The sequence below is a fragment of the Anomaloglossus baeobatrachus genome, chromosome 1 (assembly GCF_048569485.1).
Source record: "Anomaloglossus baeobatrachus isolate aAnoBae1 chromosome 1, aAnoBae1.hap1, whole genome shotgun sequence".
Classification (NCBI taxonomy): Eukaryota; Metazoa; Chordata; class Amphibia; order Anura; family Aromobatidae; genus Anomaloglossus; species Anomaloglossus baeobatrachus.
The window spans coordinates 188,113,683-188,133,820 of record NC_134353.1 but is presented as its reverse complement, the minus strand read 5'-3'; the positions used below and the strand labels follow the sequence as shown (position 1 = coordinate 188,133,820).

Genomic DNA, 20,138 nt, shown 5'->3' with positions numbered 1-20,138 from the left:
AGGGAAAGAGCTCTATTTGACTTCTGGAACACAAAATTGGCTGGACGCCATGTTTTGGCTGCAGAGCCCCTGATGTGCCTAAACACTGAAAATACTCCACAACTAATCTCATTTTGGAAACTACACACCTCAGAAATGTATTTAAAGTTGTTATGAGCACAAAATTTCATGCTGAGCCGTGAAAATGGCAAAAAAAATTCTTGCAAAAATGTTGTTTTCGGTTTCACAGGGTTAAGAGAAGAAAATGGACCATACAATTTTTGGTCTAATTTCTCCTTAGTTCATCAATACACCATATCTGGTGGAAAACAACTTTTTGGGCACACATCAGGGCTTGGAAGGAAAGGAGCGCCAATTGAATTCTGGAGCGCCATTTTGGTTTGAAAAGATTGTAGATGCCATGTCACATTTGAAGAACTGTTGACATGCTAAAACAGGGGATATCCCTACAAGTGACATCAATTTGAAAACTGCACCTCTTGTTGAATTCAGCAAGGGGTGCAGTAAGTATTTTTAACAAATAGATGACACACAGAATTGTATAATATTGGGCTGAGTAAAACTAAAACATTGCTTTTACAGCAAGTTTTTAATTTTCAAAAAAAATCAAAGGTACACTTTGTTACACAATTTCTACCGAATATATAGATACCCCATATGTGAGTGAAAACTACTTTGAGGCCTAGTGCAAAGTTCAGAAGGGAAAAAGTGCCATAATAGAGTTCAGATTTTGAGGGTATGATTTAAGGGTGTCACGTCACATTGGCAGAATCCCTTCGGTACCAGTGCAGCAGAATCCCTATAATCATAACTGATTCATCCAGGGGTGCAGTGATCATGTTGACACCATATCTGCCTCACCAAATTTTACCCCATTAGGTGGTGAAGAAAGAATAATTACATTTTTACCACTAAAATGTTGTTTTAGCCCCAAGATTGTAATTTTTATAAGAGCTAATAGGAAAAAATGGACCTCAGAATTTGTTTTTCAATTTCTTCCGATAATGTATTGCCAATACCCTACAAGTAATCAGGAAAAACTTTTAAAGCAGAGTAGAAATCTCAGAAAAAAAGAAGTGCCATAGTGCAAAGTGCTATTATCGTGATATTATATTTACATATATATACACAGCCATATTTTGAGAGTTATCATTTTTGTATATTTCAGCCGACAAAGTCATGTGAGGTCTTGATTTTTGTGGGCCGAGTTGACTAGTGATGAGCAAATAGTGAAATATTTGGGTTCCGATTATTCATCTCAAACAATTCATACTATTCATGAATTAATCACGAATAACACATCTAATTCCCCAATGGGAAAATCAAATATTTTTCCGGCGGACCCTGCAGGATGTCTGACGGGGCTGTAAAAATGCTGACATGGATGGAACAGTGCTGAATTTGAATGAGAACACCATGGGGTAGATGCATTGTTGCATCTGTTAAACACAGGTCACTTCTGGGAAGAATGTTGTCTGAGTATTACGCCACTTTGAAGTGTGGTCCCACCTATTTGTGATAACCAGTGCAGGTAAAGTAGACAGCTAAAGACTGTAGCCCTCAGCTGTTTGCTTTATCTTGGCTGGTTATCAAAAATAGAGGCTCCCCACAACATTTAAAAAAAAATGTAAATAAATAATTAAAAAAATGACGTGGGCTCATGCTCATTTTTAATAACCAGCAAAGACAAAGAAGACAGCCGAGGATTGGTATTCTCAGTCTCAGAAGGTCCATGGTTATTGGGCCCTCCCCAGCCAAAAAAAGTACACTTCAGCTGCCACACAAATGGCACAAAGATTAAATGCGCAATTGAGGTGCATTACCCTGCTCATCCCAATTTCCCTGGTGCAGTAGCAATTGGGGTAATATATAGACTTAATGTCAGCTGTGGTATGTCAAAAATCAAAGCTGTCATTAATCCCTGGGTTGGTAATGGAGAGGTGTCTATGAGACCCCCTATTAACAACCTTGTAAGTAAAAAGAGAAAAAAACACACACAAATGCTTTATTTAAAAAAAAACAAAAAAAAACACATCCTCTTTCACTAATTTATTAACCCCGAAAAAAACCCTGCAGGTCCAATGTAATCCACACGACATCCCACAACAATCCAGGCTCTGGTACATCCAGAAGCTGCAGTGATGGAAAATGCAAACGATCATTGCAGCTCCTGGGACACACTAATGGCAGCGGGGGGCCAGGCTGTGAGAAGCAGTGATGTCAGTCAGGCCACCAGAGTTCAGAGACAGGTTCCCAAGGTACTAAGTGTAATCACTGGTGAACCCACTGCCAAGTTGCCTGACTGCTGGATTGCGGGACAGTCAGGTCACCAGAGTTCAAACTTGCCCACTGCCCTGAGTGAATGGTAATTACGGTGCTCACTGAAGTGGTTAAATATGGTGACAGTTTTATGAATTAGGTCATTCTGGATGTTGCAATATATAATATGTTCACTTTTTTTATTATTTTTTTTACATAAATATACGTATTTATTATTTATTGATATCATATTTTAAAATTGTTTTGTTCTTTATTTTGTGATTTTTTTTGCAAAATATTTTTAAAATGGGAATTTAACTTTTATTACTATGATCACTGGTATAATCCATTGCAATGTACAGGCACTGCAATAGATCATACTTGTCCGTGTTACACTAAACCAAGCCTTATAGATCATTCTGCATAGCTGGCAGACAGGGAGGTCTTTATGACAACCTTGGGTTGCTATGACTACCTTTGAGGCCTCCCGATTATGTTGTGCACTCCGAAATGTTGTGAACGATATTGATCACAGTATTTAGGGGCAATGCAGGCACCATCCCTGACAGTGTCTGCTAAATCTTTTCTGTCACCTAAGCCAAGCAGATACATCTCATGTGCTCATATAAAATACCAGAAATGGGCCTGACAAAATTGTGGTCATTCTCAACTTATTGCCATCTACTCTAGGTCTCTCATATTTGAAGGGTGTTCTCAACACAACAATTTTAAAATCTCTCCACAGGTGTTCAATGGCATTTAGATCAGGACTCATTGCTGGCCACTTATGAACTCTCCAGCGCTTTGTTTTCATCCGTTTCTGAGTGTTTCTGGATGTATGTTTGGGGTCCTTGCTTGAAGACCTAAGACAGAAATCCAGCCTACTGACATTGGGCTTTATATTAAAACCCAAAATATTCAGATTTCATGATGTCTTGCACAGTCAAGGCACCCAGTGTCAGAATCAGCAAAACAACCCCAAAACATATTCAGCTCACCGGAGTTCACTCTAGGGGGCTACCCAGATGCCATCAGTGAACTTAGTTGAACTCCCAGCTGGATTGCCAAACTGCTGTGTGGCCATGTCCTGCAATCTGACAGTTCAGCAATCCAGCAGAGGGGGGAACCCCTCAGTGTGAACTCCAGTGACCTGATTGCCAGACTGCCATGCCACCGTGTGCACAATCCAACAGTCCAACAATCCAGCAGTGGGTTCACCGGCAATCACACTTGGTACCGTGGGACCCCGGTTGTCATCAGTGTGTTCTAGAAGCTATAGTGATCGGTTGCGTTTTCCATCACTGCAGCCATTGGATGTAACGGAGTTGGGATCGTTGTGGGACGTCATGTGGATTATGTCGGACCTGCAGGGGTGTTTTGGTGGTTAATAAAGGGGTAAAAGATGGTGTGTGTGTTTTTGATTTTAAATAAAGGATGCTTCTGTGTGCTTATTTCTTTTGATTTACATGGTTAAAATAGGGGTGTCTCAGAAATACCTCCTCATGAGTAACCTAGGGCTGGATGGCAACTGTGATTTTTGACAAATTACAGTTGCCATCAGACCATATATTGCCTTAATTGCCACAGTACCAGGGCAATTGGGATGAGCTGAGTAAAGCGCCAAAATTAGTGCATCTACGGCTGTGGGCTGCTATTTTCAGGCTGAGAGGGACAAAAAAAATGGCTCTTCCCAGCCTAAAAATATCAGCCCTCAGCTTTAACTTGTCTGGTTATCAAAAATGAAGGAAACCTACACTGTTTTTTAAATATTTATTTAAATAATTGAAAAAAACGGCTTGGGATCCTCTCTATTTTTGATAATCAGTCAAAGTAAAGCTGACCACTGGAGGTTGTAGTCTGTAGCTGCCTGCTGCTTTACTCTCACTTGTTATCAAAAATAGAGCGGGAGCCCACATTATTTTTTTTTTTTTTACAGCAATGCACCAGCCAATCACAGCCATGCCAATACTTGACATGGCTAGGATGGAGATAGAAGTGCCCACTCCGGAAAAGTTTGCTGACTGGCTGCTCTGCAGGTTTTTAACAAGCTTTATTCGAATTACTGTACAAACCTGAACAGGAGCCAGACATACAGGTATAAGTATATCTTTGGGTCCAAGGCCACCCGGTGTTTGGGACAAAACTCGAACTTTACAGTTAGGGTTCGCTCATCTCTAGTGAGCACTGAAATTTATATTTAATACTGTGTGATCCATTGGATGATGAAGGATATTGCTATGTCTGGTGAAACCCTATGGTTTTATAATGATATTTTCAAGTAGTGGCAAAGGGTGTATATTGATTTTTTCATGTACTTCACTTGAATCTGATTATGTTGTGGAATTGCTGTCACGTTTGTTTTCTCTTCTATATGAATTCCTCTTTGATTGAACTCTTATACTGAACTTGAAAATGTATTGATATTTCAATAACATTAATTTTTTTACACTAATTTGATGATTTAAAGTTACTATATTGGTAGCTTTTGTTGGTAGTTAATTACATAGAAGTACTACACCCATTGTTACTTTTTGCTATTACTGAGGAGAGGAAATAATTGTGTTCCTAGCCTGTAAAGCCTGGGTGTGTTATGTGAATATTATGGTAATTTTTATTTTCAATATCTAAGGAGCTGTTGGAGATAGTTAAGCGGTTCCCACCTCTGGCAATTCAATAGGCAATAAATGGAGTGGTGGCGAGCATGTGGGGCCATCCATTCGTTCAAACTAGGAACTTCAAAGCTTTGTTCTGAAGATTAACTGGGTTCAATGTTGGGACATCCAGCAATCAGCAGATTCTAGTAGTTACTTTTTACACTTTTTATTATTATCTTTTAGGAAAAAGCTATACTGTACATAAAGTTTGTATATTTGTGTTCTCTTTTTATGTTCTATAATCTATAGAAATTATCTGTTACCTTAACATGCATATTCTCTGGATGTAAAATGCTACAGCATCCTGCTTTAGTCCTATATGTCTTTTCAGCACAACCCCATTTATTTTCTCAGATTGATCCTTCTTTAATTCCACATTTTTAAGGACAAGAAAGTAAAGGCTCTGGCTTGTGAGCAGATGGCTAGGCCCTCAATGTCATGGGTTTTCTTTTTGTTAAATTCATTTATGACAGTTTTCCGGTTGAGTATATTGTAAAGCATGCTTTAAATTAACCCACTTACATTTCAAATTATGATTATATCCAAGAACTTCATCTACAGATGTCACCACAGGTTAGAAAATCCCTCTCAACAGCTATTACTGTTCAAAGTGCATGGTAATTGTTACCTGTACCTTGAAACCATTGAGATAAAGTAATGCTGCTCATTATGCTGCTTACTGCCATAATAGATTATATTTGGTTACAGTACATATGTTTTGAACTGAACTGTAATTCAAATTACAGTTACATTGTTACACAAAGTGTACAGAATCTGCCAGATTTAAGGAGCTATGCAAGTGAAAATATTTGACTGCTCTAAACATATCAGATTTCAGGATAATTTCTTTGCTGGAGCTTTAGGCATACATTGGTACACTTATTTATTATACATTAAAGAATCCCTCCCATGAAGATATTTTTCATTAACTCTGTGTATATCTGCATGTAGTGGAAGTGAGACGTCAAAGAGAAGTAGAGTAGAATGGCGCTAGATCCCGGAGACAGTGGCGGTAGGTGATTATTTTAATACACTCACACTACTCTATACTATATGCACATATTCACAGATTTAATGTTAAAAATCTTCATGGGAGTGATTCTTTAACATATTTGCCATGAATGCAGTCCTTCCCCTAGTTTTTTTGAAAAGATTCAAAAATCTGTAAAAAAAAATCCAAGACCAATAACATTTTCATTTTTTGGGATATGGGGAAGTGATATGCCTTATTTTTTGCAATCAAACCTGATGTTTTTACTTTTACAATTTGGAGTAGATGTGATGTTTTTATTGCCTCATTGCATTTAATTGTAATGTTGCGGTGGCAAAAAAACCCGTAATTCTGGAGTTTTGAATTTTTTTTCTGTTCCGCTATTTACCAATATGTATGTAAAAAAAGACAAAAAAAAGAGCAAAGTACACATATTTGGTATAGCCACATCCAGAAGGACACAATTTATAAAACTGTCACACTGCTTAATCTCTACATTGAACACAAAAAAAATCAAGTCAAGAAACAATGATTTTTCATCATACCTCCAAAATAAAAGTGGAATAAGATGAGATCAAAAAGACAAATTTAAATAAAAATGCATATCTGAAATTGTCATCTTGTTCTGCAAAAAAACAATCTTCCAATTGTGTACTAGTCTTCTTTTGCAAACTGCTCCAGGTCTTTCATATTTGAAGATGCCGTTTCCACACAGCAATTTTAAGATCTCTGCACAGGTGTTCAATTGGATGTAGATCTGGACTCATTGCTGCCACTTAAGAAGTCTCCGGTGCTTTCTCTCCATCTATTTTTGGGTGCTTCATGAAGAATATTTGGCTCAGTGTCTTGCTAGAAGACCCAGGATGCAAACCCAGTTTTCTGACATTGGGGACTACATTGTGACCCAAAATCTTTTGATACTCTGCAGATTTCATGATGCCTTGCACACAGTCAAGGCAACCAGTGTCAGAGGCAGAAACACAGACCCAATACAACTCTACATTTCCACTATATTTTACTTTAGTTACTGGGTTTTTTCTTTGTAGGCTTTATTTTGTTTTTAGTAAACACGTTTACCAAAAACTCTACCTTGGTCTCATCAGTTCTCAAGACGTCTTCCCAGAAGAATTTTGGCTTTCTCAAGGTCATTTTGGCAAACTGTAGTATAGCTTTTTTTATGTCTCTGTGTCAGCAGTGGGGTCCTCCTGGGACTCCTGCCATAGTGTTTCATTTAATTCAAATGTTAATGGACACTTTGTGCTGACACCAATGCACACCGAGACCGCAAGAGAGCTTGTATTTTTTTGGAACTTGATTGGAGCTGCATATCCACCATCTGGACTATTCTGTGTTGCATTTTTTAATCAATTTTTCTCTGCCACCTGTGTCTAGGGAAATTAGTGAAGGTGCCATGGGTTGTAAACCCATTTTGTTGTGCCCAGTGAACAAAGGAACATGAAGATCTCTGCAGATGGACTTGTAACTTTGAGATTGTTGATACTTTTCATGTCTTCAGACATTTTTGTCTCCTTTTTCTGTTCTCCATTCTATATGTAAAAAAAACAGGCCGACAATGCAAAGATTGAGCCAACTTCTCTCTTCTTTATCTGTATTCAGATGTAATTTTCATATTGCCCACACCTGTTGCTTGCCACAGGTAAGTTTCAATGAGCCTCACATGTTTGAAACAAAGTTGCTTATCCACATTTTTTGAAAGGTTTCAACAGTTTTGTACAGCCCATTTTTGGGGTTTTGTGTGAAATTTTGTCCAATTAGCCATTTTTCTCATTTTTTTTGGTTGTTTAAGCACACACCAAGGAAATAAACACAACTTTAACAAAATATTTATAATGGCAATCATTTTCTGGTAAAATACTTAAGCCTGCTTTACACCTTACGATCCAGCATACGATATCGTATGCGATCGTAACCGCCCCCATCGTATGTGCGGCACGTTCAATTTGTTGAATGTGCCGCACATATAAGTAACCCCCCATCACACGTACTTACCCATCCATACGACCTCGATGTGGGCGGCGAACGTCCACTTCCTGGAGTGGGAGGGACGTTCGGCGTCACAGCGACGTCACGCGGCAGCCGGCCAATAGAAGCAAAGGGGCGAAGCTGAGCAGGACGTAAACATCCCGCCCACTTCCTTCCTTCCGCATTACTGGCCGGGAGCCGCAGGACGCAGGTAAGATCTGTTCATCGTTCCCGGGGTGTCATACACTGCGATGTGTGCTACCCTGGGTACGATGAACAATCTGATGTTCAATTCATGAGGAATGAACGACATGCGTGCGATGAACGTTATACCGTTCAATCGCAATCGCATGTAGCTGTTACATATTGCAATGTACCTTACGATGCCGGATGTGCGTCACTTACGACGTGACCCCGCCGACACATTGTAGGATACATTGCAGCATGTAAAGCGGGCTTTAATTTTATTGAACAATATCAAGGGTGCCACTGCCAATACTTTTGGCCATGACTGTATGTCTTTATGTTAACATGTATTGAGACATATTTACAGTAACATATATAGTTACATATATAGACTGTATCAATAGCAAGTTATCCTATGTGAGCTGCCCATCACTTGTTAGTGTTAGTTCCCTCAGAGATTAGTGACTATAGAGAGGGCTAAAAACCAAATTAAATAACTTGGAGGGAACATAAAAACATGGACACAGAAAATTCAATCAAACAAATCATTTGAAGTATTTATACTACCTCACTCAGACTAAGTTATTTTTTTTAGATATGTGGGTAACCTTGTTCACATATGGAATATATGCTTATATAGAGCTTTTCCAATGGTAAGGAAATTAGTAGGGGAAGTTTGTAAAAAACAAAACAAAAAAAGAGGTGTATTGGTACTTACTGTATGAGTAGATCAATATAAATATAAAATAACGTGTTGTACTCCTTCCAGGCAGTCTGCACATTCTACATCTAGACAATTATTTCAGGTTCTTCAACATTTCTGGTGCAAAGATATTTGCAAATAATCCAACACACTTCCCTATATAACACTAAATTCATCTTTTCCATTTACCCATGTTAAAATGCCATGTTTTTGTCATGTAAAAAAAGCATTACAAGAAGCCCTTTTACCACCTCTAATGTCACTCATAATCTGTACAAGTCAATTGAAAAATAAAATGAAATATTTTCGGATGGTAGAGGAAAAATTCTGCAGAAAAATAATATAGTTTCATAAATCTGCACACCCTTAACCCTAGAACGCATGCTTTGGGCCTTGCAGGCCTGCTAGGTTACTTGTTTTCTGTGGTAGATTTCTATGGTTGCATGATCTAGGGTTAAATAATACTCTGTTAAAGTACCCTTTGAATTTATGACAGAATTCAGTCTTTTTGGGTGGGAGTCAGTTGAGTGAACCTTAAAAGTAAAGTTCGGGGTTCATACCGAATATGGACCTTACACAAAAACAGTGTTTGAGTGTGGGTACTTTATGTATGTTAACCACTTAATCGAGGACTGCTGTGATCTGGTACGCTCGGTGCTCAGCCCAGTGCACAAAAAAAATTGAAAAACCTTTCTCTCCCACTCCCGTAAGTGCTCTGTTTATGGCTGGCTGATTGTGGGGTGCAAACCCGAATTGCCCAATCAGTGACTTCCATTGGGGTTTAGGACAAGTCCAGGTCCAGAACCAAACTTTATCTAAAGTCTGGCTGAACCCGCCGAATCAAATTTTGACTGGTCCGCTCATCTCTACCCACAGAATTTCTATTCGATTCAAGTCTAGGCTCTGGCTGGACCAATCAAAAACTTTGATCTTATCCTGGTGAATCCATTCATTTGTTGATTTGGAGGTAAGCTTAGGGGGCTTGTTGCTGTTGATCTGTTCATAATTCCCTCCATTTTTTGCTAAATCCCCAGCTCCCGCTGCCAAAAAATATCCCCAAAGCATAATGCTGCCTTCACAATGCTTCACTGTGATGCTTCAGTTGTTTTTCTCTATCTGAAGTGAACAGCCAAATGTCAACAAAAATGTGGGGGCCCAGCATCGTCAGCCATTTGTAGCTGTGTTGTTGCTAAGCAGCTGCTGAACCTATTTATTTATGTACTAGAAAGAACTGAGATTAGGGAAAAAAAAACCATTCATTAGCATATAACTTCTGTCTATAGAGACAGCAAAGAGCTGTCACAGTGATTGTGGGCACATCATGGCTGCCCTCTGCTCTCCCCACTGACAGGATGCACGTGCCTGGTCTACAGATGGAAGAATACTGCTGTTTTCAACAAACATGAAATTACTTCACTAGCTCTAACTAAACTTCAGTATAAAACTCTCAGTACAGTATTGCCAAATATACCCACATTCCTCTACTGTCCAAACTGATTGCTTAATAATACACTTCATTTAACATGTACAAAGGTAAAGTGCATAGCCAAAAAAAACCCACATAGACCAAAGCCTGACTCCAAAATGCTATAATGCACTAAAATCAGAAGATTCCTTCCCTTCTTCCAAGAGCCATAGATTTCTTTGTTTTCCCATCAACATATCTGCATGAAAGCTTGTTTTTTGTGGCACAAGTTGTACTTTTGAATTAAATCATTAATTTTACCATATATTGTACTAGAAAACGAGAATAAAATTCCAAGTGGAGTGAAATTGCAAAAAATGTGCAATTCCAGTAAATGATAAAACTGACCTGACACTATGATTCTCCTGGTAGATACTAGTACATAGATACCAAACGTATAGGTTTTCTTTTATTTAATTGGTGAAAAAAAAATCAGAAATCTGTAAAAAAACAAATTCTGAGACCGATAACATTTTTATTTTTTGGGATATGGGGCAGTGATATGCCTAATTTTTTACAACCAAACCTGATGTTTGTACAATTTGGAGTAGATGTGATGTTTTGATTGCCTCTTATTGCATTTTATTGTAATGTTGTGGTGGCAAAAAACCCCATAATTCTGGAGTTTTTAATTTTTTTTCTGTTACGCTATTTACCGATTGGATTATTTGCTTTATATTTTGATAGATTGGACATTTCTAAAGGTAGCAATTCCAAATATGTGTATTTTTTTATATTGTCATATTTTCAATGAGGCAAAAGGGATTGACTTGAACTTTTGTCTTTTTTATTTTTTTCATGTTTTTTTAAACTTTTTTTTTCTCACTTTTAATTGTATATACTAGTCCCCTTAGGGCATTTGGAGCTGCGATCATCCAATCGTTTATACTGTATAGAGCGCGCTCTGTCAAGCAGAAATGATGATTTCCTATAAACACCGATGTTCACGGGAAGTTCGTCATGACAAACACAGACATCAGCTGATCCCTGGCTATCAGGACAACCCATCGGCGCTTTGCAATCACATCACGGAGCTGCCGAATGGTGTGCTCCCCGCCTGTTGCTATTAAATCCTGCTGTCAAAGATTGACAGTGGGATTTAATTGATTAAAAGCTGCAGACAGATTTCCAATCCCCCAGTGACTGTGCGAGGCACATGTTGGCTGATCAGATCAGCCAACATGTGAAGGGAAAGATGCAGTCTCAGCGTGTGAGCCCACATCAAAGACAGTGAGACAACCTTGAACATACCAGTAGATCCAAGGACATTAAGATGTTAAGACTATATATAATTTAATAGTTTACCCTAGAGCCTGACCACTTGTATTTTGGGGTCTCTATTCATGCATCTTTAGCCCTTCACCTACAGTATCTCCCCTGATGAATCCTGGTGGAACAAACGCATCGGGAGGTTCCATGGTGATGATTTTTTAGGGCCATTCTATTCAGGGTCAGTTTGGGACGGCCCTTGTAAGGGCTGGAGCTAATGGGGTTTGAGGGTTCAGCTAGTTCCTGCCAGGGAGAGAGCTCCTGCCCGGTCATGGACAGCCACCCGATCTATCTATCCTGATGACCCCCTTCTAACAACTGACCTGCATCTATAACTGGGTGAGACCAATCCATTTCTTTCTTACAATTGTATTACGTATTAATGAACCGGATATTATAAGCAAGAGGTAATAATTATACCTATATGTTTACTGCCATATACTCTGAATTAAATCCAGGAAACACCACTGTGATCTTGGATGGATTTTTGTTAGGTTACGGTAGGTAATTTTTGGTGTTTACATGTATGGTCAAAAGCTTGTTTCTTGGGGTATTTTTTAACCCCACACTGTATATTATGCTGGTGGGTCATTTTGGGAGGTTTGGTTCCCACTGGAATATATCTTCCTTTGACCCTAACCTAACTAACAGATGGGATTATAGGTTTATGCTCTGCTTACCCGGCTCATAGCAGTCATCACTTTACAGTGTCTATGAATCTTGGACACTGATTTGGTGTTGAAGCCCCTCAATGTCCATCTGGTGAATATGGTATGTTACTGACGGACATCCCTCTGAGGGCTCCAACACTATCTGTGTTGGTCCTCTTGGACATGAATGTTGTTTCATTTGTTTGCACATAAAATCCTTTTATAAATTGCAGCACTACGCAATTTTTTTAAATGATAATTCTATTAAAAGTTATGTATTATCCCCTTTCTTACTGCTGATATTTATTTGACTATATATAATTTAGTAGCGACTTGTACAGATTGACAGCTGATTAACCTTCTGTTACATCACAAAGTCTAAAGCCTTACTGAAAAAGTGTAATATTTCAACTTAAAGACAATCTGTCAAAGGTTTTTGCTATTTAATCTGTGAGCAGCATAATGTAGTGGTAGAGACCTGGTTCTAGTGTTGCATCACTTGCTCAGCAGTTTCCTGTAGCTTCAATACAATCAGTGTTTTATTAGCAGGAGATTATCACTGCAAGATGAGGTGTCTCATGCCAGATATTCAGTGTAATTTCCCCCTTCCCCTGATTGGCAGCTTGCTGACAATATACAGCGTTCAGAGGAAGCGGCCAATCAAAGGTGAGGTCAGGGTTATATATAGCTTGGCATTTAAGCATTAATACATCTACAGTAGATAAAACAGGTATTTTAAACTACTTCAAGCAGTCCAGTAAATAATGCATCACTGGAATCAGGCTTTCTGCTCCTACATTATGCTGCTCTCAGAATACATAGCAACACATTATGGAAAGATGCCCTTACACAAAAAAATAGTAAAAAGTTATGCTTATAGGGAGCCTGTCAGGTCCCCTATGCACTCAGAACTATGAACAGCTCTGGGTACATATTTGTAATCCTTGCCTAACTGTCCCATCATTTAATAACATACATGAAGAGATCTTTAGAAAACGCATTTGTAAAGACCCTTTATGATATGCTACTGAGCGCAGGGACTAGTCGCAAGGGTGTTATTTCCCCCTGACTAGTCGACCCTCTTAACATGTTAGCCCATTCACAGAGGTGTGTTAATTTTCTATTCAATGCCCAGCTTATTGGCATGGATGCGCGTACCTGTGTATGTTGTCACCACCAATGACACCAGGATTTGGCTTAGTGCGCATGATCATAAGTCCCCGGCACTTCCGGTCATGTGCACTAAACCTCTCTAAAGCTGGGAGGCTTACACCGGGCTTCACAGTACAAAATGACAGGAACTAACAGGACTTCTTATCATGTACACTGAGCTTAAACCCAGTGTCTGAGGCGGTGACAATGGACACAGGTACGCACGTTACCAGCGATGACGCTGGGCAATGGGCATTAAATAACATGTTAGCATTCCCTTGTGCTAAGAGGGCGGACTTGCAACTAGTCCCTGCTCTCATTTGCATATCATAAAGGATCTTTACAAATACTTTTTCTAAAAATCTTTTTATCTATAATAGTGTATATGTAGCGCCCGTGAGACCATCAGGGTGCTACAAGGTTCTGCATCCCCGCCAAGATGCAGGGCCTACCCCCTTAGGGGCCCAGAACCCCAGTGCCAACAAAAACCCAGGTAATCCCAGTTTTCCCCAACAATTCCCCATACAATGGTTCCTAGCTAGGGTGGGACCATGGATGGCCGCCTAGAGGTGGAGCCACTCCAGTCCACTTGTTGACCAGGTAAGAGGGGCAGACTGTGGAGAGTAGTCAGAACAGAGTTGACAGCTAAGGTGTAAAGGTGGAATTGAAGTGATTCCCTTATTCGGGTTAACGGTGACCTGGTACCCAGCAGAGGTGGTTGCCGGTGAAGTACGGTGGAGTACTCCCGAAACTACACACCAACGAGGTACAGGACCCTAGGACAGGAAAGAGCTTCAAGCCGACCTGTTAACACCTGCACAGCAAAGGGGACCATCAAGGACCTTGCTGACCCTAAAGAATCCGAATACTCAGTAGCAAAGATAGAGTCGGGGACAGGACCAGAGACTCCATCCCCACAAGGTTCACGCTACCGTCAGGTGGACAGAGGTGAACAAACCACAAACCGGGGACCCCCAGTGTTCCATACCACGGGGACCCATTTACCAGAGACAGGTGCAGAGGAAGAAGGTACCAGAGAACCAGACTGGCAGTGGGACGACGGGGACCTGGAGGCGAAACCAGCCGGCCTCGGGCAACCAGTTAACACCTGAAAAGTGATTAAACCAATTGCACTGAATACCTGTCTGGACTCCTTCTTCCGACGTCCACCGCACCATACACCTGCTGGCGTAATACCCTACTTGCGGAGGGCCCAAGTCATCAGAGCTGCACATTCCATCAGCCCCAGTAAAACTTGCAACGGCGGCTCCCTACACTTAGCCGCATCACCGCAAGTGGCGTCACGAATAACTTTATTCACAAATCCCCTGTAAAAATTCCCCATTACAAAAAGGGCCCAGGGCATGGAACGGGGCAACGGCCACCACGTAACATTCCCAATAGAGACACTGCCCGGAACCGAGTACCCCATATCCCTGAGTGTTACATATACAGGGACAGTTAGGCAGGGATTAGCAATATACACCCAGAACTGTGGGTGGTTCTGGATGCATAGTGCACCTGACAGGTTCCCTTTAAATTTTACATCTAAATGGATTATACAATAGTTTCATTTATGGTTTACATGTGTTCTTTACACAAGATTGTTACATTTTCTAAACATTGATCATTTGTTATTTCCCATTCACTTTCATTATTGCCAGCATCACATTCCCTGCATGAGGTGTATTTCTGACCAACAATGGAAATAAAAATGTTTTGCTTTAAACGCTGAGCACATTTATGCTGTGCAAAGCTCATTCATTCAGGTGTTTATTGCCCTGTTAAAGATTGATAAAATGTTGGATTCATCTTTTAATAAACGTAACTCTCAATCAAGGATTTATCAATCAGAAGTGTTTTTAAGCCTCTTATAATATTGCCATGATGATAACTTCTTAAGACGTGACAAATATGTTTTGCAGTTCATGGTTCTTAGCATGTTTTCTATTATTTCCTCTAGATTTGTCATTGTGGAATTGCAGAAGGTTTTCCGTACTTTGATGCATTATGTCAGAATGCGATGTGATAGTTTGTACTGAATGCCATATGGTATGCTGAGCTACTGATAGATTGGCTGCTATCTAAGAGACCACTATTATGTATTAAATCTGTGTTTCTCAAAGCTCTCAAACAACACACAAGAAAAAAACAAAAATCATGCTGAGTAATCAAGCAACTATTTTATGGCACAGCATGCTACCCAGACTAGCTGTTAAAAAAAATACAGATTCCTATTTATTTTTTTCTTTTCTTTAGAGCTGCTTTCAACATATCAGATGAAGTAAAGATAAAGAGAATTAAGCATTTTATATTACTGTGACCCATTTATCCTTTTGCTAAATGTTTTCTTCTTTATTAAACAAAATATATGTTTATCGTAACGACCCCTTGCTGTTATATATCACACACTTATGTTTTACAGTTTATAATCCTTGCAAAAAATGCTATGGGTCATTGTGATATCAAAGTGGTAGTGTCTTCATTGGGACCACTATAAAAATACAGCAAAATTTAAAATAATAGAAAAAAAATAACTATGGTGTCCTTCTCTTTGAACTAGTTCTGCTTCACATTATAATCCAGAAGTTAGTGGATAGGATCATAAAAAACAGGGTGCTTCTTCCCCTCACAAGTGTACAATCAAGTAAAGAATAGGTTTGAGCAAAGACTAGGGGGGGTCTGTTTATACGGACCAACACTTGGCACAACACAACCACCAATCAGTAAACTTTTACCAATCGGCGGATGATTAATTGCCTGTTTGCATTAAAAGATGCCCACTGAGTGATGTATACCAGATTTACCGGGTAAAACAACTTGAGTTATTGTCTGCTGAGGCATGGCATCCCACTAATCTTGAAGGACGGCCTTAGGTAGTCACCACACCTCTATAGATAAATTAGTTGAGGATTCTAGTTTCCAAAATGAAAACACGACTAATGATTCCAGCTAATTTTGTACTCCATAAGTTAAATGGTGCTCATTCCCATCTACTGCTGTGCACTCAAAAGTAGTTTTCTACCACATATGGGGTATTGGTGTACTCAGGAGAGAATGCAAAGCAAACTGAATGGTACATTTTCTTGTTACCCTTGGGAAAACATAAACCTTTGAGCAAAAGCAACATTTTTGTGGCAAAAATGTATTTTCTCATTTCTACAGCTAAAATTCTGTGAAGCACCTTTGGGTTCAAGGTGCTCCCGACACCACTAATGACTTCAAAATGGGGTCACTTGTGGGGAGTTTCTATTGCTTAGGCACCACAGGGGCTATGCAAATGTGACATGGGGTCCACTATTTCATCCAATGTTGTTTTCCAAAAGTCAAATGTTGCTCCCTTCCTTTTGAGCCTTGCCGACCCAGATATTAATTTTCCACCACATATGGGGTGTTGGCGTACTCAGGAGAAATTGCACAAAAAAATTGAATGATAATTTCCTTCATGAAAATAAAAAATATGGTGCTAAAGCAACACTTGTTGGAAAAAAGTAAAATGTTCTTTTTTTTCCTTCCACATTGGATTAATTTCAGTGAAGCATCTAAAGGGATTATTTTTAATGTTTTTTTAGCACTTTGAGTGGTGCAGTTTTTTTAATAAATAGTGTAACTTTTTTGCCTTCTTTGTCTCATAGGCCTCAGAAAGTCACTTTAAATGTGATGTGGTCCCTAAAAAATTTGATTTTGTAAATTTTTTGGGAAAAAATAGAACTTTCTAACTTCATAACAAAATGATTCAAATTGATGCTGATTAAAGTAGACATGCGGAAAATGTTATTTATTAATGATTTTGTATGATATAACTATCAAGTTTAAGAGCATTAAAATTTAAAAGTTCAAATATTGCAACCGTTTTGTAATTGTTTTTTTCTTATTTAATAAATAAATGCAAATAATATCAACCAAAAGTTACCACTATTATGAAATACAATGTGTCATGAAAAACATTTTCAGAATCACTGGCATCCGATAAAGCATTGCAGAGTTATTAATATATAAATTGACATTGGTCAGAATTGAAAAAAATGTACTCATTAGAAAGGCAAAATGGGAACAAAAGACCAAGGCATGATTAAAGTCAAATTTTGGAGCTCTCTAATCTCTATCACTTAAATTCAGAATCCTAATCTTTCTGAAAATTGAACAAACAAAATAAAATAACTATACAGTATATAAAGTAAAGAAATATATGTCTCACCTTGTGCCGTAGTCTTATGTATGGTGGAAAGGATTTTACACCAAACTCTTCTTTTGTTGCTCTTCCCTGAGCTAGCAGGATACAACACCCCAAGCAAAAAATAGTTGTTTGCCAAGTCGACATCTTGTTCTGATAAGAAAGAAAATGACCATTAACAATAAGGTTTACAGACAATTTAAAAACAACAAGAAAATAAAGTACTTTGCAAACAGCCAATAACAAAAGAATTGATGCAATCTACAAATTGCATCCATAAAATATACAATTTTCTAAGTAGATATGTAGAGATTAAATACACTGTATAAGAGCATAATCTTGTACTTAAGTGGTAAAGAGTGTCAGAAATGTTAGGATAATAAATAAAGAGCTAAAGAGTAAGGGATGCTACCATCCTGGTGCCCATTTTGCAAATGCTTCCTCTGTTGACATAATTAGTTGAGTTTATGGAAAGAGAATTTATTAAAATTACCATAATCAACACCATATTTAACTTTAAAGGTATTGTCTCATCTTCCTAAATGCATTAAATATTATTATTATTATTATTTTAGCACCATTTATTCCATGGTACTTTACATGTGAAAATGGGTATACATAATAGAGACAAGTGCAATAATTATAAACAAAACAAGACACAGACAGTTACAGGAGGAGAGAGGACCCTGCCCTTGTGAGATCACAGTCTACAGGGGATGGGTGAGGATACTGTAGGTGAGATTTAAATTAAAAAGGGTTTGTAAAAACAAGGAAGTTTGCCATTTTCTTCTTATTAATAATCCTCTCTGTTCTCAAGAATGGAGCTATTTTTGTATATTTTAGTTCTCCTTCCCTAGGTCACCTCTGTAGTGTATCAGTGGTGGTTGGTGGAGCTCATTTGAGCTTCCAAATGCTGCTCTGAAGTTGGTTGGATCACCTGATTAAATAGTGCCCCTGTACTCCTCCAATGCTGTGGGGACAAAGCTGCCACTTACTTGCAGGATGGGAGAGTGCACAGTTTTGGCCAGCAGCTTAGCCATGCTCTTGATCTAAATGTCAATCAGGATCACATCAGCGTCACAACTAGCTGGAATGTTGTGCTCCTGAAAATAAAAGATGCTACAATCCCTTGAAAGGAAACCTGTTAGGTCCCCTGGGCACCCAGGACCACAAGCCGTTCTGTGTGTATATCTAGAATCCCTAAGTAAATGTTCCAGTATTTACTAGCACATAAACAGATCTTTAGAAAAGGTATCTCAAAAGATTGTTTATGAGATGCTAATGAGGGCTGTGACTAGTCGCAGGGGCGTTAGTTCCTAGCTTGTCAGCCCACTTAGCATGTTATCCCGCCCCGGTGGGTGTGATAATCCGCTTTACAATGCTCAGCATCATGACAGTATGCTACAGTGCCGTGCATGTGTGCGGATTTTTGCCAGTTAGAATTGAGCTCCTTTGATGCCAGGTGTATGCACCCTGGCTTTAAAAACACTTACTGCCCATGATTGGAAATCATCCGCACATCTGTTCATGCACACTACTCCTCTCTAAAACCGGGGCACATACACTCGGTATCTGAGTAGTGCGCATGACTGGAAGTGCTAGCGACTTCCAATCATGTGCAGTGAGCCTCTTTGAAGCTGGGCAGCATACACTGGTCGTCAAAAAAGCTGAAAGATGACGAGTACAAATCCGCGAGAATGCACTACATTGTATTGTGCTGCCATGACGCACATAAGCGCGTGCTAACATTGCTAAGTAGCCCAATTAGCCAGGGAACTACTGCCCTTGTGACTAGTCAAAGCCCTCATTAGCATCTCATAAACAATCTTTAGAAATACTTTTTCTAAAGATCTGTTAATGTATGCTAGTAAATACTGGGGCGGTTAGACCGAGATTATAGGGATGTACCCATAACTGCTAGTGGTCCTGAGTGCATATTGCATCTGACAGGTTCCCTTTACCACAAGAACATCCTGTAGTGTTGCATGTGTTTGGGCAATGCAAAGAGAATGCCAGGCTATAAAACTTCAGTCTAAAAGAGTAATAGTCCATTGGCTATATTTTAAATACATTTTAAAAAATATTATTATGGAACAGTTCCTCAATCTGATATTGTTATATATACACGTGATTCCCAATCACATATATTATTCTCATCATAAAAATATCTAGCGGAATGGTGAATACTCTTCCTAAGTTCAAATTTGTAGTATAGCTAAAGGCGTAAAATACAATATCTCACGGACTACTATAAACTAATAGCTTTTCTCATGTACAGTAGGCTTCTTCCCTTTTGATTCCAGTAATACTAGCAGAAAATTGAATGCAGCTACTTTTCTATGACCATTTCACACATTATGTGATAGATGGGTCCATTATAGAAGTAGAAATATGGAACCCTGCAGGCATGTCCCTACAATTTGTGGAAAGCTGATAGATAGGTGCATTACAATGGTGGCATCTCTAGAGTTGGAAAGATGTTCTAATGGTTAGGATGAAAATACTTAATGAGGATTCAAAGTAGTCAAGCACTGTGCATTATTCACATGCAAAGATGAGGCTTAATAGTCAAGGAAACACTAAAGTGGATGGAGCAGTTCCACTGAGAATTCAAGAAAAAGAAAGGTGAGCAATCAAGGGTTCTAATCCTGT

At 39.0% G+C, this 20,138-nt stretch overlaps 1 protein-coding gene across 2 annotated transcripts in view; it reads right to left on the bottom strand.

Annotated features, from left to right (window-relative positions):
* The window catches only part of FSTL5 (follistatin like 5), a 1,179,512-nt gene that overhangs the window by 983,189 nt on the left and 176,185 nt on the right, over nt 1-20,138 (bottom strand). For both annotated transcript variants that reach the window (XM_075347385.1, XM_075347392.1), the window contains exon 2: nt 17,511-17,639. In XM_075347385.1, the coding sequence (XP_075203500.1) occupies nt 17,511-17,633 (123 nt within the window). In that variant the 5' untranslated portion in view covers nt 17,634-17,639. The remainder of the gene's footprint in view (nt 1-17,510; nt 17,640-20,138) is intronic.